The 21,435-nt window shown below is 52.4% G+C and overlaps 9 protein-coding genes across 9 annotated transcripts; 4 read left to right on the forward strand and 5 right to left on the reverse strand.

Moving 5' to 3' along the window:
- Positions 1-53: 53 nt before the first annotated feature.
- On the reverse strand, positions 54-1,390 carry BDZ99DRAFT_258801 (HET-domain-containing protein). Its single transcript, XM_033713762.1, has 2 exons — positions 1,022-1,390; positions 54-934 (listed from the first exon to the last, which is right to left on the reverse strand). Exons 1-2 carry the CDS (start codon positions 1,245-1,247, stop codon positions 168-170), a joined length of 993 nt encoding a protein of 330 aa, XP_033580509.1. The 5' UTR covers positions 1,248-1,390; the 3' UTR covers positions 54-167.
- A 1,885-nt stretch (positions 1,391-3,275) lies between these two features.
- On the reverse strand, positions 3,276-3,836 carry BDZ99DRAFT_474179 (uncharacterized protein; the record flags this gene model as incomplete). The annotated part of the gene is made up of 1 exon (XM_033721873.1): positions 3,276-3,836. One exon carries the CDS (start codon positions 3,834-3,836, stop codon positions 3,276-3,278), a length of 561 nt encoding a protein of 186 aa, XP_033580510.1.
- Positions 3,837-3,903: 67 nt separating this feature from the next.
- Positions 3,904-5,023, forward strand: BDZ99DRAFT_460774 (uncharacterized protein). The gene has a single exon (XM_033719458.1). The coding sequence runs from the start codon at positions 4,075-4,077 to the stop codon at positions 4,705-4,707; it is 633 nt and encodes a 210-aa protein (XP_033580511.1). The 5' UTR covers positions 3,904-4,074; the 3' UTR covers positions 4,708-5,023.
- A 2,035-nt stretch (positions 5,024-7,058) lies between these two features.
- On the reverse strand, positions 7,059-7,864 carry BDZ99DRAFT_517794 (3-oxoacyl-reductase; the record flags this gene model as incomplete). The annotated part of the gene is made up of 2 exons (XM_033725215.1): positions 7,059-7,239; positions 7,293-7,864. The coding sequence occupies 2 exons, from the start codon at positions 7,862-7,864 to the stop codon at positions 7,059-7,061; spliced, it is 753 nt and encodes a 250-aa protein (XP_033580512.1).
- A 636-nt stretch (positions 7,865-8,500) lies between these two features.
- Positions 8,501-9,659, forward strand: BDZ99DRAFT_507460 (ribosomal protein L1). Its single transcript, XM_033724247.1, has 6 exons — positions 8,501-8,592; positions 8,651-8,694; positions 8,747-8,762; positions 8,827-9,027; positions 9,080-9,166; positions 9,229-9,659. Exons 1-6 carry the CDS (start codon positions 8,550-8,552, stop codon positions 9,489-9,491), a joined length of 654 nt encoding a protein of 217 aa, XP_033580513.1. The 5' UTR covers positions 8,501-8,549; the 3' UTR covers positions 9,492-9,659.
- A 546-nt stretch (positions 9,660-10,205) lies between these two features.
- Positions 10,206-11,747, forward strand: BDZ99DRAFT_460776 (anthranilate phosphoribosyltransferase). The gene is made up of 2 exons (XM_033719459.1): positions 10,206-10,603; positions 10,667-11,747. Exons 1-2 carry the CDS (start codon positions 10,289-10,291, stop codon positions 11,567-11,569), a joined length of 1,218 nt encoding a protein of 405 aa, XP_033580514.1. The 5' UTR covers positions 10,206-10,288; the 3' UTR covers positions 11,570-11,747.
- Positions 11,748-11,940: 193 nt separating this feature from the next.
- On the reverse strand, positions 11,941-13,684 carry BDZ99DRAFT_517797 (uncharacterized protein; the record flags this gene model as incomplete). Its single annotated transcript, XM_033725216.1, has 4 exons — positions 11,941-12,191; positions 12,242-12,400; positions 12,455-13,491; positions 13,548-13,684. 4 exons carry the CDS (start codon positions 13,682-13,684, stop codon positions 11,941-11,943), a joined length of 1,584 nt encoding a protein of 527 aa, XP_033580515.1.
- Positions 13,685-14,909: 1,225 nt separating this feature from the next.
- Positions 14,910-16,435, reverse strand: BDZ99DRAFT_486736 (putative glucooligosaccharide oxidase; the record flags this gene model as incomplete). The annotated part of the gene is made up of 3 exons (XM_033722801.1): positions 14,910-15,247; positions 15,297-16,084; positions 16,140-16,435. The coding sequence occupies 3 exons, from the start codon at positions 16,433-16,435 to the stop codon at positions 14,910-14,912; spliced, it is 1,422 nt and encodes a 473-aa protein (XP_033580516.1).
- Positions 16,436-19,277: 2,842 nt separating this feature from the next.
- On the forward strand, positions 19,278-21,073 carry BDZ99DRAFT_259024 (uncharacterized protein). The gene has a single exon (XM_033713763.1). It carries the CDS (start codon positions 19,584-19,586, stop codon positions 20,613-20,615), a length of 1,032 nt encoding a protein of 343 aa, XP_033580517.1. The 5' UTR covers positions 19,278-19,583; the 3' UTR covers positions 20,616-21,073.
- Positions 21,074-21,435: the final 362 nt, after the last annotated feature.

Raw genomic sequence — 21,435 nt, forward strand, 5'->3', positions numbered from 1 at the left:
GAGGTCTCTGGCTGAGTAGTCGGTCACTAGAACCTGCCAGCGGTCCTGTAGCTCGTCCGCCGGGCAGTCGTCCGGCAGGCGGGCCGTGTAGAGAGACTCCATTAGGAGGCCCCTCTGCGTCAGAGTAGCGCTTTGACACTCCCAGAGTAGCTGGCGGCAGGTATAAGTCAGGACGCGGGATGAGAGGATGCGCTCCTGAAGAGTCCAGCCGCGATGGTAGAGGGGCTTGCCGCCGAAGTCGGAGGAGACGAGCAACGTCGCGAAGACGCCGCCTGGGCCAATCTGATGGTTGCTTGACAACAGGGTGAGCTCGACTTGATGGCCCTCTTGCCGAGGATCGTATAAATCGAAGATGCCGTCATAGGCCGATGCTGCGCTGGCAGCGGCGATGGTGAGCAAGGCGCCCCCATAGATCTGGTGCATTCTTGCCGACTCCGAGTCCAGTCGTCCACAGCCTTTGAGTCTTTCCCTTGCAGGATGCACAGCGCATCAACCCACAGATACTTGATCCCAAGGCGTCGGGTAATGGTGACCCCATCCCGAATTGTGGGAGGGAGATCAAGCTCGGAAAAGCCGGCCCTTCGTTGTTCGAGATTCTCAAATGTTGTCTGGTATTTGGTGCTAGCGCCAGAGGCTGATGCCGAAGGTGCAGCTCCCCAACAGTAGCTCAAAGCTACGTACGACTGTGAGGTTGATGTTGAGCCCGAGACACTCCCATCAGACATCTCCACGAGCTTTATGATGTGCTTCCTCCCATCGCAATCCACATCAATGAGCCTCGAGGGTAGCCGGGCTTTTAGGGAGCTCGAGGGTCTGCATTGTTGATGATTATTCGTGCAGTTCTCCGTCCAGCTCTTGATTAGGTCGTAACTCTCCTTCCAGTCCGCCTGCTCAGCCGGTGGCCGGTACTGCAGCAATGCTGTTGCGGGGCTGCCTGAGTAAACGTTGAGTCAGTTCATATGACACGCACCTTTCGCTCTTCATCCACTCCGTCCTGTCTCCGTAAAGTCGAGCATCTTACCTGGTGTGGCAGTGAACACAACAGACCCAGAGCAAATGTGGGTTCTGTTGTGTGCCTGGCGCCTGTGTCCTCGATACGGGTCCAATTCAAGGTTGGCTTCTCTTAGCGCATTCCTGCCGCGTTCGATATCATACAGAGACTCGGGCCACTTCTTATTGTCCATCACCAGTGGGCGTCCGTAGCATACCGTGATACCATGGATTCTCTCCTCAATTGTGGAGCTCATTCTGGAATCCGACCTGGTCTGGAGACTTGCGAGTAGCCGGCGTGCCTGATCAATGGGCCGTGCCCATAACTTGACGCGTCCGTCTGGTACTGGGCCTTCCCAAAGATTATCCTTCCAGGCGGAATTGATCAAGTGTCCCTGAGAGTGCTGACTCGTCTTTCATCTGAGCCCGCCAAACTCGTTGAGAACCTTTGACATCCTCGACCTTCCATTCGGCTTTGCACCCGCAGTTCTCGAGCGCTTGGAACAGAAGTGAGCAGAGCCGACAGCTGCCGGGTACGAGAGTATGAGTTATTCCATCGTCAGAAATGAGCTTGTCGACCGAAATATCTTGGCAACCGTCACATAGGTCTTTGGTGGATTCTTTGTCCATTATCGAACGCGTTGGTGTAGTGTAGCAGGTGCAGCCTAGAAGTTTTCGGCTCGATTGCGGGGAATTCAGCTTCGTTGGTGCCTAATTGCGCCTACCAATGATCGACTCTCGAACATGGCTCGCTTGAGCAGTGGCAGCTCTCCAATGGCGAAGTACTAGTGCCTTTGTAGGTCACGCTGTGATTACGAGGTTGTCGCAGTGGCACGCCATGCACAGCCTCAAATCCAAGCTTGAATCCAAAAAACTGCCCTGTGTTTCTTCGGACAAGAGCATCGGAGCACAGAATCCCAGAATTTGTGGTACTCGGACCTGCAAATTCAACGTTGGAATGCGCTTCGGCCGCGCGTTGTGTTCCTCTGTAGAGATAGACCTTTAGCGCTGGCTTGAAGCGATCTTCGATCGAGGTGGTTTGCTAGAAGTGGTTTTCGCTGGTGTTGTCCGTTCGAGGTGATGTTCGCTCGCGATAGTATTTTGTAGAGTCTGAGTTGCTTGAAGTCTTGGTATTCATCGTTTCTCTCTCCGCTTTGAGTTTCTCACCACTTAGAGACAGAATTCCTTGACCAGGTTGACCAATAATGTAAAAGGATGGCAACAATGCAGGCGAACTCAGCGTAGAAGCAATCGCGTTCTTCGGCTTTCGACCACAAGAACATTCAGCAGGGGCACGCGGTGCTAAGCTTGTTCGACGTCGAATACTGGAAGCGCCAATTCACTATGACTCCCCAGGGCAGCAGCATAGTCCTCTTACCTCTCCCATCACAAAAGTGCCCATCACAACCTACACTATTACGGTTCTGCGCCCAAGCAGTTCTTCCATGCAATGTCCTTTTATACGTGAGCGTGTTACGTTTCCGAGCATTTCGTTGAGAGTATGAAGGGCAAGTTGTGGGTCGTGTGCGCTGCTAGTGGCACTGAAGAGCCAGGGATATGTTTGAGGACTTCATTTTTGCTTTTGGGCGTAATACTTTTTTTGCCCGGTCTGCCATAAGCTATTTTCTCTTACTTCTTACCAAATCGTGTTCTGCCCCTTTCCTCGATCCAGGTTGCTGGCTCTCCCCAGTGGCAGATCCTGGCTGCAACGAGTTAGCTCCAACATGTTTCCACAAGCATATGCAGACCTCAACATGAGTTTCATCTCGCTAGATCCGACATGTACAGCGCACCTAGCGGCCTCGAACAGCTATGAGCACCAACCAAGCAGTGGATGTCGTTATTCCGCCCCCTGAAGATGGTGGTTCGATGGACAAACAGCCCCCAAATGACGTGCGGCGGGCGGGTAGGCGCCGGCGTGGCTCAGCCTCGTCCTCAATCGCACTAAGGAACACGACTCATGACCCTCATTTTATGCAGGATCTAGAGCCGCAGCCAAAAAGACTCATCAGAGAATGCAGGAACGGCTCTTGAAGGGACTGCGGTGACGAGGCTGTCGGGAGCAGGACGAGATTGAAGCTCAGCCGCAGCTGCAAAAGCTGCAAAAAACACGACATCAATAGTGACGTTGACGGCTTTCTTATGGAGTTGTACACTCGTCGAGCACGTATTAGTGGCCCCTGGAGAAAGTTCGTCCGCGTCCGTGTCAGTGCAAATCGCTCGCACAGCCTCACCTCACGACGCCGCATCGCGTCCTCATCCCCGAATCCTCATTTCCCATCCTTCTAGCGGAGGAGGCGGCGCAGTACTTCGTGGAGCCAACCTGTTGGACCTGCAGACTTGTTTCTCGCCACATGGTCTACGGCGTTGCTAGCACCGCGATCATCACCTCGACGCCGCCAATTCGCGCCTCTAGAGACAGCTCGGCGGCATGTCTTGCAAGCTAAGTAACTATTGGCGAACGACGCGCTCGCTGGACGCCCTCGGACGCCCTCGGACACCTTTTCTTGGAACATTGGGAAAACCCAGAAACGCCTTGGGCGTCTCATCTCCCGTTGGGGCCTGCACATCCTCAGGGCTGAAGCGGTGGCTCCCGTATCGGCCTGTCTAGTCGTGCCTAGTCGTGCCTCTGCCACCGCCTCCTTATAGGCACCATCTGGTCCCACCAGCCTCCCATTCGTTGTCCTGCTCCGTTCAGGGACATGGGCCGCACCCTCCCCGCGTAGCCCACTGTTGTTGCTGCCAGATTCAAGCTTCAGTAGCGGGGGCTGAGGTCGAGCTGGCTTCCATTCTATTTTCAAGCCCACGGACCCTCGTCCCTGATGGCTCTTGCGGGGCTTCTTCATTTGCTTGCGCTATATCTTCTCGTTTCCCCGCTGTGACTCTTTTTGCCGTGTTTCGCAGGCTTCATATCTCCCATTACATGCGGGCCATGAAAGCTTCCTTTTATCTCTATCTCTGCATAAGTCCATGAGCGCTCGTTCGTACTACTCCTCATAGCGTCCCACTGCTCCATCCTGATACATAGTATACCCTCGCAACCCCCAGGACCCAAAGCGTAGCCTTGTCTACCCCATCCCCAAAATGGCCCCAGCAGCAACTTCATCCGCCCCGACATCAACTTCTTCTACAACCGCAACCGCTTCTTCTTCCTCCACCCCCAGAAGCGGCTTCGGCACCGCCAGCATCGTCGCTATCACCATCTTCGCCCTCTTCGTGGTCATCGCCGTCCTATCCGGAACCCTCTTCTTCCTCAACCGCCGCCGGCAGCACGCCAAGCTCCCACCAGACCAACGTCCTACTTCCACCTATCGCCCCTACCGCTCCTCATCCTCGAAGTCAAAGTCAGCATCCATCGGTCTCCTCGCCAACGCCGATACACCGGGATCCGCCGTCGACGACAAAGCGTCCATGTTCAGCCGCGACTCGGCTACCCTATCACTATACGTACCCGAGGAGCACGAGGGCTTGAGGCGGAGTAGCATCAGTAGTCCGACTCTGGTGCCGATTATCGTGAGCCCGGCAGATGAAGGCCATGATCCGTTCAGTCCGGCAGGGAGGAGGGGGAGGGGCATGAGCATAAGGTCTGGGAACGAAGAGCAGGATCTGGGCGTGGCGAGGGGGAGGGTGAGGAGCGCGAGTACGGCGAGTGTGAGGTACTATGACTCAAAGGCGGGTGCGACGCCGCCGCCTGTGCCTGCGTTGCCGCCGTCATGAGTAGGAATTGAGAATGGGTACGGGGTGCATAGAATTTTTGTCAAGCCGTGAGGGGTATTGCGTTGGTTTGATCCTGCATTTTTCTTCTCAATCGAGTCGTCATGCGAGCGCTCTTTGGATAGCCTTGGAACCCTCACCATTTCGGATATCTAGGGATTGGGAGGAGGCTACAAGAAGTAAGATCCTGGTGGAGAAAGACTGGGCTGAGGATGCCACGGTTTCGCAACATGCTGCGAGAAGCGGCGCGATGATGGATACCCCGTATATACACGCATCTCACACTCCACGGTAACAAATGAAAATGAAATTACAAGACTTTAATGTTAGATCTTAAACTTGATGATGGCTCGGGAATGAACCGAAGCACCTAAAGCGTAGCCACTTAGGGGTACCTTGGCGGAGTTCCTTCTAGGCGTATTTGTAACCGTTTGCTTGCCGTTCCAAATCGTGTATTCTCATACTTTCATTTTGGAGGGTTTGCTACAGCTTCAGGCGCCTCACGCAGGTGCGAGATTCCAACAGCACGATGTCACGTTCTCGACACTGTAATTCAGACCTCCGGAAATGAGATGATAAAATCCTTGTGTTTTGACGGGCGCTGTAAATCGCATATTTTAAAGCTTTTGTTCTGAAGGCGTTGATACAGTTCAGGCGCCTCACGCAGGTGCGCGATTTCAACAACACGATGTCACGTTCCCGAGATGTGAATGGAGGATACCGCTACCATTCCTACCAGGTATTCGAGCTCGCTACTCTCTACCGTCCTTTCTCTATCTCCCTATACTACGTGCATGTCTACAACGCCTCATAAACAACAACTCCAATGGATTCTCAGCCCGTGTATGTTGACCATTGCTCGCAATCACCCGGGGTGCTAAGGCAAAGGTAGGTCTTCTGATCTACGTACTGAGCCCATAGATACATTGGCCAATAGAGCTTCTCTACTAGCTTGTGCTTGAGGTAGTGTGTAGAAGACTGGCGGATGAGTAGAGCGCAGTGATTTAGAACGGTCACGTGAGCTCACGTTCCTCGCATGTATAAAGCTCGCGCGACGGGTGGGTGGTTGGACCAGCCAGGGATCAACAATTAGCATCGCGTTCAACGCATGTGCTTGTTGGGTGCTTGGGTGGGTTAAAGTCAACGGAAAAAAGGTAGAAGGTGGAGTCAGAGTAAAACGATGTGAGGAGCTTCGGAATGGTGGGATGAAAGCAAGAAGTAGTGATAATGGGGAGCTTTGGTAGGTCGTGATGATGTGTAGAGCTCGAGGGTCGTAGTGATGAGTACATTTAAGACGTAGAGGTGGTTAGTAGGTACGGTTGGTAAGAATGGGGATCTTTAGAGTGTAATGAGGATCATGAATGGCGGCGCTCAACGTCTCTTCCCGTTCTCATCCAAAGAGTCATGACATCTACTCTCTTTCCATCAAGACAGTAGGCTTACGTGAGCATCGGTCGGGTCTCTTGGTATCTTGTACATTCAATTCCATATTAGAAAATCCTCCGCTCATGCAGCAGCAGTTTTACTTTTGAGCCCCTGGAAAGTCACATGCTTATCCTGTGCTCTAATTTTCTTTTTTCCTATAAAACTCTCTCACCTTTGTTCTACAATTCTCTCTTTACGAATCTGCAATACGGGGTATTGTTGAACGCCGCTGCATACTCATGCATGGAGTGGTTGGCCAGGGAGTTCGAAACAGGGGCATTTAAACGTCACACGGTGCAGTCTAGTGTTCTTGTTTAAACACATTGACGTGAGGCCTAATATGGAGTGAGTGATTTGCCTGAGAGTTCAAAACCGCCACAAGACATATCCATGGTGGGGCTACGTATTGGTGTTGAAACTCGTTTAGGAGCTGCTTCTTATGGGCAGCTGGTAGTAGGAGATTGGTGTCCCATACCGTTGAAGAATGGTGATGAGCAGCTTTATTTCAGGGCTATCTTAGGAATCATGATGAGTTCTTGTTAGGGGTAGCAGAAACTGTAAGTGACGTGGACGTTCATCATCTTGAACAAAATTGCGGGGGTTCGAGGGGCCCGGTTGCTGCATGCTAGAAGCTTATCACAATGGTGAGTGGATGGGTTGATCTGACGCAGCTAGATGAGTCCTATCTTTCATCCCGTGTAATGATTCAATCTGGAGAGAGACAAAAGAGACAACGACAATGCCAAAGTATTGAGGTGGACAAATGTACGGAAGCAAGAATCGGGGCGCTCGGCACAAGAAGGCATGGGAAATGCCGGCTTGGATAGCAGGTAATGACACGAAACGACAGTTGTATGCCCGGTAATCCCAAAGATCGAAACAGAAATTAGAACGTTCAACGCTTTCAGTTGAAAAATAGGCAGTTTAGTTCAACAAACAAACCCACCGTCGACAGGAATACAAGCACCAGTCGTATACAGACTTTCCGGGCCTAGCAGATACCCTACCAGTGCGGCGACCTCCTCAGGCTTGCCTGCCCTCGCAATAGGCGGCCCCGGGAGTGGGGGGCCCTTCATAACCTCCACTAGCATTGGTGTCTCAATCGGTCCCCTATCCCAGTATCAGTAAACCTTCAATTGCAGTGAAATCATGGATCTACTTACGGGCACACAGCATTGACCCTGATGCGCTTTCCAGCTGCCTCCAAAGCTGCACACTTCGTCAACCCTATAACCGCATGCTTGCTCGTGACATACGGCGCTAGCGCGATAGACGCTTTCAAGCCGGCCACACTGGACGTGTTCACGATACTGCCTCCTTCGGTAAGAACCTTCAACTCAGCACGTATGCATCGCATTACTCCGCCAACGTTTATGTTCATCAAACGGTCCCAGTCTTCATCTTCGATCGTGTCTATATTGCCCCATTTGCCCATGATCCCGGCGTTGTTGACGGCACCGTTGAGCTCACCAAACGTGGCGACGGTGTCATTGATCCAGGAGTCAACCTCCTTGGAGGAACAGACATTGACGACGGTGGAAGTGATTTTAGAGTCGGGAAAGTCGTGCCGGAGGCCCTTGACGCTGGCCTCAAGCTGTTCCCGTTCGACGTCAGCTAGAGCGAGATTTGCGCCGCGTTCGGCGAGGTAGCGGGCGATTGCGAAACCGATTCCACGAGCGGCGCCGGTGATTGCAATGGCTTTCTTCGCAAAGGGAAGTGCTACGGCAGGTGACATTATGGTCGCTGAGATCGACAGTCGGATTGGACTAGGTATCCTTGGGGTTTGGATGTCAGGATTATAGCAGACTAGAATTAGTTCCACAATTACAATGCTGGTAGCACAATATAAGGTACCGAAGCCTGTTGAATGTTGGAGGTGGTCCGGCTATCACGATCAAGTTCGGTGATGGAATTTCGGATAAGACTCGAGACCATGAGGTGGGGTGATTTTCTATGCTTGTTCACCCATTAGAGCCGCCGCTTTCCTGTCTTCCTAACGCAACACATCAAAGGCCAGTCCATTACTGTACTTGGCTGAATAAGGTGGACGCGCTGGCGGGAATCCATATCTGATGACCCTTCCGAGGGCTGGAATGTTCCCGATATCACTGATTGCGTGACGGTGGAGTAGTCGATATGTTGTCTAGGATTCTGTGGCTTCTGCTCTCCATCAATTCTTCCTCTGCGGGCTCTGTGCGATGATAGTGTAAGGAGAGCACTCTTGCTACGTCGTCCTTGAGACGTCGTCCACGGGTGGAGTTCAAGATGGGCGAAAGTCTTGGCTGCGCTAAGCCTAATCGACACTAGCACTTTTCGACGCCCACAAATCTTCTGGCGAGGCGGCCATCCCACCGTCAAACCCCATCGCCACTGTTCACCAAAAGAATTACCAGCATTCTCTTGGGAGACAATCAATCAGCATGTCGAAAATCACAGTGGCCGGCGTTCGTTCCAACGTCAAGGGTGCGTTTCCTCCGCCAGCGCGCAGATGAGGGCAGTCACCGACAGTAACGATTTGCAGAGCTCCTTGAGTACTCCAACGAGACCAAGAAGAGGAACTTTTTGGTACGTTTCCATATCCGATCTTTTCAGCAAATGGATGCTAACAAATGCGCAGGAAACCGTTGAACTCCGTAAGCCCTCCTCCCGCTGTCCTCGCGACACTCGCCACCCGAGAAGTATACTGAGACAATGCAGAAATCGGCCTCAAGAACTACGATCCCCAGCGTGACAAGCGTTTCAGCGGAACCGTTAAGCTCCCCAGCGTTCCTCGCCCGCGCATGTCCGTCTGCGTCCTCGGTGACCAGCATGACATCGATCGTGCCAAGCATCACGGCGTGGACGCCATGTCCTCGGACGACTTGAAGAAGCTGAACAAGAACAAGAAGCTCATCAAGAGTGAGTTGGGAACACTGGCGCGATTTGGAGGCATTGGCTAATATGGACTTAGAGCTTGCGCGCAAGTACGATGCCTTCATCGCTTCGGACACCCTCATCAAGCAGATCCCTCGTCTCTTGGGTCCGGGTCTTTCCAAGGGTCAGTCATACTCCACGACTCCAAACCCCGTTTAAAAACGGCTATACTAATGTTCTGCGCAGCTGGTAAATTCCCGGCTCCCGTCTCCCACGCCGAAGATCTTGCCAACAAGATCACCGAAGTCAAGTCGACCATCAAGTTCCAGCTCAAGAAGGTGCTGTGCATGGGTGTCGCTATCGGAAATGTTGGCATGACCGAGGACGAGCTGATCGGTAACATTATGTTGGCTATCAACTACCTCGTGTCGCTGCTGAAGAAAGGCTGGCAGAACGTTGGAAGCTTGACCATCAAGGCTTCCATGTCGCCGCCCAAGCGGTTGTACTAGATACTGGGTGTGTATCTAGTTGTTCAGAAGTAGTTGAGGAGGCAGACCACAAAGTTCTGCAGAACTGAGATGCGTGGGCCACGAGCTCCATCTCCAGCGAAGACGTAGTTGAAAATCCCGATAATTGCATAGTCACAATGACAGCAAGATCACTCGAAATGCTTCTCGTGCCGTGACCTTTGAATGTGATGTAGTTGAAAGTGACAGAATGCTGCCTCGAAAGGTCAAGGTTCTGAGCGAGCGCAATTTGCGGTGCACGAAGAGCCTCGCAGAATTTTCCTGAGGTGAAAATTCTGAGCAATAATGCCAGCGACATGCATCAAAATCTAAAGCTCCAGCATTATTCCTCACAGTCCAAGCCGATTCACAATCCTAGGTATCACGAATAGTATGTAGCGGCCATCCCACAACTCCAATCCATCTTTTCACGGACGATGCAGCTGGTAGGAAGACGAGCGCCTGGGGTCTTTTCTTCGAGGCCGGGAACGGAAGGAGATCCATGGGAAGCGTGGAAAGCCCTCAGCAAGCCGCATAGCGGAGCCTCGTTGTAGATTTAGAAAAATCCTAACTGATGATGAAGAAAGAAGAGGACGCGGGTCGACGAGCTTTTTGTAGGTAGCGGAGCCCAGCCCGGGCCGGCAGTGTGGCCGGGGCTAACGGGGGAACGTCAAAGCGGCATGAATTTGGCCCCTCGTTGTTTGCGACGTCCAAGCTTCTATCTGAGTCAATTGAGCTGCATGTTCTTCTCCAAATATTTCTACAGTAAATTGACTGACGACGAATTGCAAAACGGCGTCATGGCTGCTGAAAAGAAAACGTACATCGACATCAAGCCGCTCTTAACGGGCCTTTGGCATGAATCATCCCATGTTTCCCCCTCCGCTATAGATATTGCAGCTGCTATCGCCCTCATCTTCACCAATGACCTCTCCGACGTCCAGACAGGAGCGCTCCTGACCGCCCTCCACTTTACGGATCGCGATCGTGAGGCCGATGTCCTCACCAAATGCGCTGAGTCCATGCGTAACGCGGCCCTTCCCACCGATATGGAGGCATTGAAGACGGTAATAGACTGGCGCGGGCGTCATGAAGGTACATATCACGGCGGGCTGGTACGGTATGCCTTGGAATCCTATACATGAAGCATCTCAGTAGGCTAATATCTACTCTCGCAGTGTGACATAGTAGGAACGGGCGGTGACTCGCACAACACCTTCAACATCTCCACCACGTCCTCCATCCTCGCCTCCTCTCTCCTCCTTATCGCCAAACACGGTAACGTAGCCTCGACGTCCAAATCTGGCTCTGCGAACCTGCTCGAGAATGCCATGCCGCTGGCCCCTAAGATCCGGAATGTGACTCCTGCAACCCTCACAAACATCTACTCCGCTACCAACTACTCCTTTCTCTTCGCGCAGGTTTTCCACCCCGGCGCGAAGCATGCTGCAGATATCCGCAGACAGCTCGGCTGGCGCACCATATTCAACCTCCTCGGTCCCCTCGCGAACCCCTTGCATCCGCTCGTCGAAACCCGCGTCATCGGCGTCGCGCGACGAGAGATAGGCCCCGTATTTGCCGAATCGCTACGACAAAGTGGTGCAAAAAAGGCTCTTATAATCTGCGGCGACGAAGAGCTCGACGAGCTGAGCTGTGCGGGTCCCACGCATTGCTGGCAACTCGCCGTGCCATCCGGAGCAAGCGAGCCTGAAATCGCCTCTTTCACCCTCACACCAGAGGACTTTGGGCTGCCACGACATCCGTTATCAGAAGTTTCGCCCGGGAAGGAGCCCGCGGAGAATGCGGCGATCTTGATGTCTATTTTGAAGGGAGAAAGACCTCAGGACGATCCCATCGTACACTTCGTCCTCATCAACACAGCTGCCCTGTTCGTCGTCTCGGGCATATGTGAAGCGGAATCGTCTAATATGGGCCCTGGAGATGACGGGAAGGTGATTACGGAACGTGGTCCTGCTGGTGGACGCTGGAAAGAGGGCGTGAGAAGGGCGAGATGGGCGATTAGTAGTGGCGCGGCGCTCAAGGAGTGGGAAGGGTTCGTAGAGGTAACTAATAGAGGATGAATGGGTTGCACCATCATACCCAATCGAGTAAAAATCTTGTCACCGTCTTATTTGTCTTTCAAAATTCTACAGAAAATGAAAGCTCTTCATTCTGTACGATTGGTACAGATGCAGAGGCGCTTGAAACAATATGCAGACTTATCTCAAGGCACCAACATGTTTCAAAACTCTTTCCTCTCAATTGACTGGTTATCAAACTACGCTATCCAGAGGTCGTACTCTAACGACCAAAAAAAGTCTCCGCAGCAATAGTAGGCCGTCTGCCCCGCACCTAATTGCTGGTTTGAAGCTAAAACACAAGACCAGCTGCTCTCACTACGAAAGAAAGCATCCCGCTTCGCACCATCCATTCAGAGAAGCTAAACCTTCCCTTAATACATCCCCTCAACCACCGCTTCCCCACACTCGCGACGAGCAGCCCTCGAGTTAGAATGATCTCGACAGGCCTGTTTATGCTGCGCCCAGTCTGCGCGTTGGCACGCTGGACTACAGTAGAAGCGCCTATAGCACCCCGTGCACGCACGGAGCGCGCCGAGCTTATCGCAGATCGGACAGCGAGCGGGAGGTTTGGAATCGTATTCTTCACGGGCAATGCGGACGGCTTCTTCGTGTGTGGGAGGAGCTGTGAGGGCTGGAGTTAGTCTGGGGAAAGAGGAGGGGTTCGGGACATACGGTCTCTTTCCACAAGCCGATAACGAGGCTCGCCTTCAGCACGTCGCTCTCTAGCATTCCGCTCGAGGCGGGCCATGAAAGCGGCATGGCTCTCTGGCCGGTTGGGGTTCCGGTTCTCTTTATCTCTATCGTCGGCGCGGGTGGGTGGGTGTGCGGGCGCTGTATCGGGGTCCGTAAACCATCCTTAGCATCTCACACTATTGCTTAACTTACCAGCTCCACCTCTACCACCACCTCCCAAATCAACCGCCCCTAGCCTCTCCAGCATCGCCTCATCAACAAGGCTTTTTATGGCCATACCTAATCTCCCATTCTCAACCCCCCTACCCCCGGGCTTCACACCCAGCAACTCATCCACAAGCATCTCCCGCAAGATTTCCTTCCCCATATCCCCCAGCATCGCCGCACACACCTCCCCATCCGGTTTGTCTTTCCAGCTCTCCTTCAGCGTCTCGTGCCCCATTATGCTACCCAGCCGGAGATCCGCGAACTCGCGCGCCTCGGCGCGGGTGAGCGACTTCGTGTCGAAGCCTTCGGGCAGAGGGTCGGAGCGCGTGATACCGGCCAGGCGGGAGGAGCGGGGGGCAACGCGGAGGTCGACGGTTTCGGGGATGGGGTGGGCGTTGTAGGGGGGCTGGGGGCGGGGGTTAGGGGGAGGGTTAGTAGGGCGGGTGTCGGCGTTGCAGGCGAGGCAGATGCCGCCGAATGTAGTCGGGTGGGTGCAGGCGGGTTCTGGAGTCTGGGAGGTGGGTAAGGTAGCGGCCTTGTGCGGACGGTGAGGGTTTGGGATGAGGTCCGGGAGGTCGTCGTCTTCGGCCTCTCTGGTCGATGATGGCTTGTCTGCTAGAGGGACAGCTTCGTTGTGAGTGAGTGTGGTGGGAAGTGGGGCGGGAGCTGTTATTCTTTCGCCGCAATCGACACAAAAGCGGCCAAAGAGGTTTTTGTGCGTGCAAGGTCCTTTCTCCCAAGGGGCAGGTGTTTTGGGTTCATTGTCGGATAAGGTAAGACCACGGGCTGAGGACGTGCCGGATGCCATGGCCTTGCCACAATCGACGCAGGCACCCGCGAAGTGAGTTTTGTGAGCGCAAGGACCCTCTTCCTCCAAAGGGACAGGTCCATTGACATTACGTGCGCGAGGGTTGGGGACAGAGGACGAACCGGACGTCATTTCTGTGCCGCAATCAACACAAAAGCGCCCAAGGAGGACTCTGTGCGTGCATGAGGTTTGCTCGACATTGATTCCTTCCATGCTGTATGCTGGTTAGTGTATGTGCGTAGGCGGAAGGCTGTGAGGATGCTTGCTTACGCCATGGTATGTTGAATCTTTTGCATGCCGAACTGTGTGTATTGCCGCGAATCTTGTCCGGCGGGAACGCCGCCCTCCATTTCGATTTGGTTCCGGGCGCGCATCAGGAGGTCCATGTGTGGGTTGGGGGAAGACATAGTGGATAGTGTTGGCGAGAGTCCGGGTGGCAAGATTGGGGTAATGAGAAGTGGAGGTGCTGGTGTGAGTGAGAAGGATGGTTGAGTGGGGAGGTAGGATTGGCAAGGGAAATTAACCAGCCATTTGGCAGGTGTGAGGGAGATGGGGTAGTGAATGAACCTCCGGAGTCGATGACAACCCTCGCGCTTCCCAACTCTCCGAAATGGAAGAATACAGTGGCACAGTGGATTGCTCTGGTGAAGCCAACTAAGAATCGGCTATACCACCTAGGGCTCACTCGTCTATCAAGCGACGTTCGCGGCTTGGTACCACCACCGGGGTGGATGTAACCCTTTTCTTCTTTTTTTTTTCTCTCTAGCTTGAGTTTGGATCTTGCGTGTGCCAACTTGCATTTATTTTTAAACCAATATTCTTTTTGGGATGATAGCTCCAAGGACGTTGATACCAACCAAGCAGTAGTGAAGAATAGAGCTCCGCATCAGAGCCGTCCACTAACCCTCAAGCAACGCTTATCCCAATCTGCTTCAGGCCAAAGACATACCACCTAAACCCCCCAACCTCCGCCCTCGCTCTTTGCTTTTCCTTTTAGCTTTTTGTAAAAAGTGACCATTTTCTGAGTGTATATATTCCATAACATTCTGCCGTCCTTCCAGAATTCTTATCCTTACAAGTGCAAGTGAGACACCCGTGGCCTAGTTTGTCATGGGCAGCGCTCTGGCTCCTTCGTAACATGGGATTTGAATTTCTTTTGCTTTTTATATATCTCTTTTGGGACCTTAGTTCGAATTGTAGGCGGGGCACTACTTCTTTTTGCTATTTCACATTTTCTCATTTCACCTCACGGCCTTTGCACTCACGTGGTCATCATCAGGTGGCGTGCGCTTAAACCCTTCGATCTTTGTGTTCCATCAATAAATATTATGATTAGGCGAGTTGTTCTTAAGCACCCAGGACGGATTGTTGAGAAGAGGAGCTCTGAAGGCTGGGATTGAGGCTGATGCATGGAGTTAGGAAAGAACACTCGTTCATACTTGCGCTATGAATAGTTATGACGAATGCTGCAGCGGACTGCTTACCTTCTTCAACACGACTTCGCACAAAGCACGCGATCTGTAGAGTAGCCATTGAAGATATACCTGCGAATGCAGACTACACACATCAAGCTCACAACGCACGCATCGAAAGAGAAAAAAGGGTATCCTAGGAAATTAAGAGGAGCCTAGCCTATGCCGCAACGGGAATACTCTGCGGGTTGTGAAACACATCTCCTGGATCCACCGCGCGCTTAATCTCCTTCAGCTGCTGCAGATTCGCGCCCCAGTACGCCTGCTGTCCATCCGGTAGCTCGGGATCGACGTATCCCGGATACGCGCCCAGCGTGTGACCCGGCAGCGCATCTAGGATTACCTTGTTGATGCCGGTGATGAAAGAGCGCGTCGTGTTCGTCACACGACTGATGTCGATGGCGTAGGTTTGCACGTAAAAGAGGGTGTCGCGGAGTGAGAAAGCTGTCGCATTCATCGGCACGTCGGAGACGGCGCCACCGCTGAGATCGAAGATGGCTGAGAGTTTAGCTAGGTGCGAGGGCTGAAAGATAGTGAGAATACTTACCAAACCATATCGCGGTACCCTTATCGGTGTTGTCGAAGTACTCAAAGAGCGCTTCGACACCACCGTCTGGAATCAGATCGTCTTTGGTGAAGGCGAGGGATTTGGAGTAAAAGTTGCTGGGAACGCCACCGCCGATTTGGAGCCCGCCTTCTTCAGCCCACTGCGCGACCAGCCCAAGCCAATCGTCCAGAACGATAGTGCTTGGATCACCGTTTCCTGGGAGCCGGCTCGTGATATTGAGCGACTCGAACTCTTCTTTGGAGCCAAAGTAGGTGCCGTACACGATAGTCCCGAGCTCGAAGACGATGAATTGGGAGGCAAACTTCCGAGAAAGGTCTGGGTCTGCGATGATAGATTGCCATGCTTTGAAGACATCGGCTTTCTCGGCTGTGGATCCTAGGTTGAAGTTGAAGTTGTACTGCACGACCTCGCCAGGCTCAGCTTCGGTGTGGACTTTGAACTCGGTGATGATTCCGAAGCTGGCGCCTGCACCCTTCAAGGCGAAAAGCACGTCCGGATTCTCGGTCGCGGATGCTCGGATAATAGAGGAGTTGGCGAGAACAACTTCGACTTCCTCCACGTGATCCAGTGCGGAGCCCCACATTCGAGACGTAGGACCCAAACCGCCTATCGTTGCGTGTCCTCCTATTCCAACCTGCGGGCAGGTTCCGTGGGCCATCGCCCGGCCACCGGCATCGTGCAGCCGCTTTGTGACGTCGTTGAGAAGAGTGCCGCCTCCGATGGTCGCCGTCCAGCTGCTGTTGTCCATCGAGAACTGCTGGAAGTGCCTGCAATAAATCAGAATTCTGGATCACGTCCTGATGAATAAGAGTCTTTCCGTACTTCAAGTCGACCACGATTGCGCCGTCGGTCCCGCCGATTCCATAGTTCCCATAGCTATGTCCTCCGCATCTCGGTTGAACCTTCAGCTTGGCGTCTGCAGCGCACTTGACGATCGCAGCAACTTGCTCGGCACTTTCGGGGTAGGTCACGGCGGCGGGTGTTATCGGAATATCAAGGTTGTACGGTTTGACGTCGTTGAGCTGATATAACAACGTAGAAGAGGTAGTGAGTAGGCTGGCGTTTCCGCTGACTGCGCTGGTCAAGCATTTTTGTACAGAGGATGGGTGGTTACCCATGTTTGTGGGATTGGAAATATCAAAATAGAAGAGGGTTTAAGAAGGTCAGAGAGAAGAGGGTCGGAGAGAAAGAAGAAGTAAACGAGTGAGGTAATAAAGTTTGATCATGCGACGAAGCGGAGTGACTTGCAAGGGACCTAAAGGCGGAGAGAAACCCTAAGGTGCAACGACGTAACTAAGAACGCAAACGCTTCAACGCTTAATAGGATATGCCTGCGCTGCGATCTGCGCCTGCAATGATTCACAGCTGGGGAAGCGCGGCCTGTGAGACTATGGGCCCAATAACGAGCGGGCATGTCCATATTATCGGCGCTGCGGAGCGCCGAGTCATGAGGAGAGCCTCGAGCGCTGGTCCTGCGGGCATGCCACACAGGGAAGCTTACGATGCTGGCCATCATCTCCACGGCCAGCGAAGGTGTGGCGAGGGCTGAAGAGCTGTGGATAGCATGCTGGTCTCGAGGTTGGTGGAGGGAAACTCCTGTCAGGGGTCCCGCCAGGGTCCAGTTGGCGGCATCCCTTGGCAACGGCCGTCTTCGTCTCGTCACTGGCTGCACACATTCATCCTCAAACACAACAATAATTCCGCCGTCATCCAGTCGCTACTCACCCTTCACCTTTTCAAGTTTCTCGTGAAGAAGGGTATCGTGGACGGAACATTACGCGGCTCTATCCGCCGCCGACCTTACACCTCTCTGAAGACAGACTCCATCTGTTGATTTCAACAAGCGTGGTTCTACCGCCTACTCTCCCGCAGGACTCACACCCTCTGCTCTGATCAACGTGCTCAACAGATTACCAACTGAACTGTTCTCTTTGATTCTTGGGCTGATAGTCGCTAAATGAGCGCATGCGACCGTGCTCACGTAGCTCACAAGACAAGATTCCAGATCAGGCTGATCTCAACCACCTATCGCAAGTATCAAAACTGCTGCACCACCGTACCGTGCCTGAGCTCTATCGGTCCGTCACCTTCTTTGCGCCAGACGAGAAGAACCTCACTGAGCTTGGAGTGGAATCATGCCTGGCTAGCAACGCACGGCGATACCTGAAATATGTGAAAAATCTCCGCTTTACGTCACGTTTCCACCGTCGGCTCTTCATACGCTGCCCTCGTCGCAGGAACTCGGCCGTTTACGCATTTTATAGGATTGAACCTGAGTCTGACGAGGAGGTCGGTACATTTGACCTATCCGACAAGAGTGATCGCGAGCATGACGCCTTTCTTGAAGATATAGCATCACGGCTAGAGCCCCTGATGAATCTTATCAAAGACGAGAGTTTGCGAAGCTTTAGATTCGTCGTAACTTTGGTCTTGGTTCTGCTATACATATGGTTGATCAGCCCACGCAAACCAGCTGGGATTTAGGGGCCTGTGTGCCTCGCTCTATTCTGAGCCATATATCCACTAGGCAAGCCAACACCGACTCTTTCTCGATGACCGCTGCTACGGTCTGCTGCGCGTAGTGGGCTACGAGTCCGTACGAAGATTTCCACCTTACTCAGCTTCGGAAGGTTTCCTGGATTGCTGATGGACAGATGCATCTATCTGCTCTCAGAGCATTCTCAAAAGTAGTGCACACCTTCTCCAAGAGCTCGTGGTTGATGGCCAATCTTTCAGACGGGTCCGGCCCTTTCCCACCATTTTACCTTATAATCATCCTTATAATCATCGCGTCTACGAAACCCTCAACGTAACGGACGGCGAACGAGCGACATTATTTTGTCTCTCAAAAAGCTCTCCCTATCTAGGACCCTTTTAGCGGATCCGTTAGTGAAACCGATATTTGCTTTCAACTTCTTTCAACTCCAGATTGACAATTGTAAAGCTACTGACGAGCTACTACACATGCTCGCCGGATCGTCAACGGCTATGCAACTCACGTCCTTCGAACTCAGATACGATTGTGCCAGTTTTAGTTACGCTCCTTTCAGAGAGTGTCTTGAGAGGTTCTTGGGCTCCTTTAACGGCTTGAAAACCCTGTATTTGGACTTCCCTAGGCCCCCAAATTTTGTCCAGACAGTATCTCATCACAAATCGACTTGGAGAAGTTGGTGTACCAACAAAGGGAGAATTATGATTTACCTTTGTTGTCCACCGAGGATTTTTCAATGATGTAATTAAGGTGCCTTGGACTTTCCATAAAGCCAAACGAACTGGTGTGTAAACGAGTGTAAGCGAGTAATGGTTGTGAGCTAACGCTCTTAGTTTCGCTGGATCACTCAACCTGCTTTAGGGGATGGCTCGGGTGAAGCCACCATTTGTCGGCTTGCAGTAGGGTTGCTTCACATCAGATTTCGTGTAAAACATACGCCAATGAGAAGATCCAGAAGGCTCGACGCCGAGTTTTCAGAAGCACTGTCCGACGTATACAAGTTCGCGCTTTGGGCCTTTGGACCTGCCGGCTTTCCGAAACTAGAGGTTTTAGCCTACGGCGATTTCGCGTACCAGAGTCGCCATCCGAACATCCTGCTATGCAGATCATAGTGCCAATCCGACGGAGAGACTCCTCATCGGCAGCTTACCAAGAAGGATGTGAGGCTGTGGGAACTCGTTCAAGAGAACGCTGACTTCCTGGAGGTTCGTTATGGATGAGGATAGTCTGGAAGTCTAGGGGGATTGAATGTTCCGGTGCATTGCCATAGATGTCCGTACATTTTCCTGCTATTGATGGGGCTCCAACGTACTAATAGAAACCAGGGGCAGCGGATGCACTTCCAATCTGCCTACACCCTGTTGACGCTGTGTGGAGTAGCCTCGTAAGTTTACTAGTTATCCAAAATGCCGATTGCCTCTCTTATTCAGAATTCTGAGAGGACTACGAGGCTCCTCACGCAGTAGTGAAAGAGTGTACGGATTTCAATGGCGAGGCATTGCCGCATCTACCCGGACATGTCATAGGTCTTTTTTACATTTGCGTCTGACCCTTTTTTCACTTCAAAGCAACCAGGCTTGCTTTTCTATCAAACGTTACTCAATTCGCTAAAAAGCTAAGAAGATCTTGGCTCTACTATAAGAAGGGCTCTTTCTACCACATCTCTCTTGCTCTTCTCCACACCCACCCCTACGCTCACACAGACACCGTTTCCCCTAGACACCTTTCACGCTGCACCACTCTCTCCAAAGTCCCTCATTTCAGCACCACATCCAATGCCCCCCAACATATCATTCCACCTCCTACCAAAACCCCCTCTCTTCACCCCCAACCCCACCCTCTGGCCGTCCCTCCAGCAGAAAGTCGAAGGTTTCCGCTCGCTCGCGCATTCGGAGTCGCCAGCGGAATGGGAAGCTCAGGAAGAGCGGTCGGGGGCAACACGGGAATGGGATAGGAGGAGGAGACTAGGTTTGGAGAGCTGGGTGTTTGTTGCGGTAGAGCAACCGAACAAAAACATCGACAAAGACCAAGATAGGGATGGGAATAACAACGAGGACGATGTGGCAAGCCAAGAGCGTGTGAGAAAGTCAGATATAGTTCTAGAAGACGCTGAAGCTGATGCTTCTAACCTCCCTTTCCCCGACGACGTAGTCGGACAGGGAGTAAAGGAAGGGTCAACCCAAAGCTCTCAAGACGATGAGGCTAAGGCTGAGGAGTTCCCTGTCTTTGACGATGAAGCCCCAGGACACGGTGGCATGGAAATATCGACCCAAGACCTCCCAGCCGACAAAGTTTCCGACGATGAAGGACCAGGGTATTCGGATTTAGAAGACTCTAGTACAACTATACAAGCCACCAAGACTGACCCCACCGAGCGGCTTATCCTCGATAATGAAGGATTGGAGCAGGCAGATATGGAAGCGTTAGGTTCTACATTGGGAAATGAGGAGGATGACGAGGCTTGGAACGAGGCTGAGGCTGAAGAGATGGCAACACTCCTTCACGGCGAATGGATCGGCACACTCAACCTCATCGGCCCGCAAGACAATGGTTCTGGAGGTAATAACGCGGAGGCATACTGGGAGTACGAGATCAAGTCGCTTTTTGTGCTGCCTGGTAAGAGAAGGCAAGGGGTCGGAGGAGGGATGCTTCAGAAGGCGATAAAGGAAGGGATAAGTACGTGTGGAAAGAGGGGCCACGGCAGGGTGAAGTTCAGTGTGGATATCAAGGAGTGGGAAGAAGGGGATAGGGAGCAAGTTAAGGAGTGGTTTAGACGTGCGGGCTTTGAGGTGGGAACGAGAATGTGAGAGGGCACTTGGAGAGGTGGGTAGAGTATGTGGAGAGCCAAGAGGGCGTTTGCGTAGTAAATTGACATTGGAGTATGAGAGGGCTATGGCATTCGATATTCGAGCGAGCGAGGTTTAGCACGGGGTTGTAGTAGATATATTCCCCTTATTTCACAACATCGTTGACTGTCCGAATCTCTACCTCTCTATTTCTCGTTCCATTCTCACTATACAATCTACCTCCTTCACTGCCAGAAATCTAATGCATTCATATTACCTACTCACCCTATCATTAGCGGCCTAATACTGATTAGCGAGAGTATATGCTGACAATCATCGAAATATAAAGGTGATGGAGATCATCATCACGAACGACCAAAGCCTAGTTAGTAATTTGTCGAGCAAAGCGTGGAGCCTAGTCAGTAATCCGTTGATCGAAGCAGCTTGTCGACCTCCAAACCCTAGTTAGCAAATGGTCGGGAACAGCTGAGGATCAGAGTTGGACGGGGGAGGGCGAAACTATATACTCCAGAATCCACTAGCATCTTGGCAAGTGGAGAGCCCGGATCACCACCTGCGCGCTGTTGCCTAGAATCAGGATTGTTGCCTGAAATCACCGGATTGTGGCCTGAAATCTAGGACCTTCGGTGTCCGAGAGGGTTGCGGTCTGAAGGGGAATGCGGTATGAGGTGGATGGAAATAGTACGTAGCAACCTCGATAATTAGAACTTGAGGTTTCTGTTGCGCGGGTGTTTCACTGTTCATGGCTCATTGATTGAATGGGAGACCGTATCTTACGAAGAGAATATGAAGAACTATTGATAGAAAAGCAGACAACTCA

This window comes from Mytilinidion resinicola (assembly GCF_010093595.1).
Source record: "Mytilinidion resinicola strain CBS 304.34 unplaced genomic scaffold BDZ99scaffold_5, whole genome shotgun sequence".
NCBI lineage: Eukaryota > Fungi > Ascomycota > Dothideomycetes > Mytilinidiales > Mytilinidiaceae > Mytilinidion > Mytilinidion resinicola.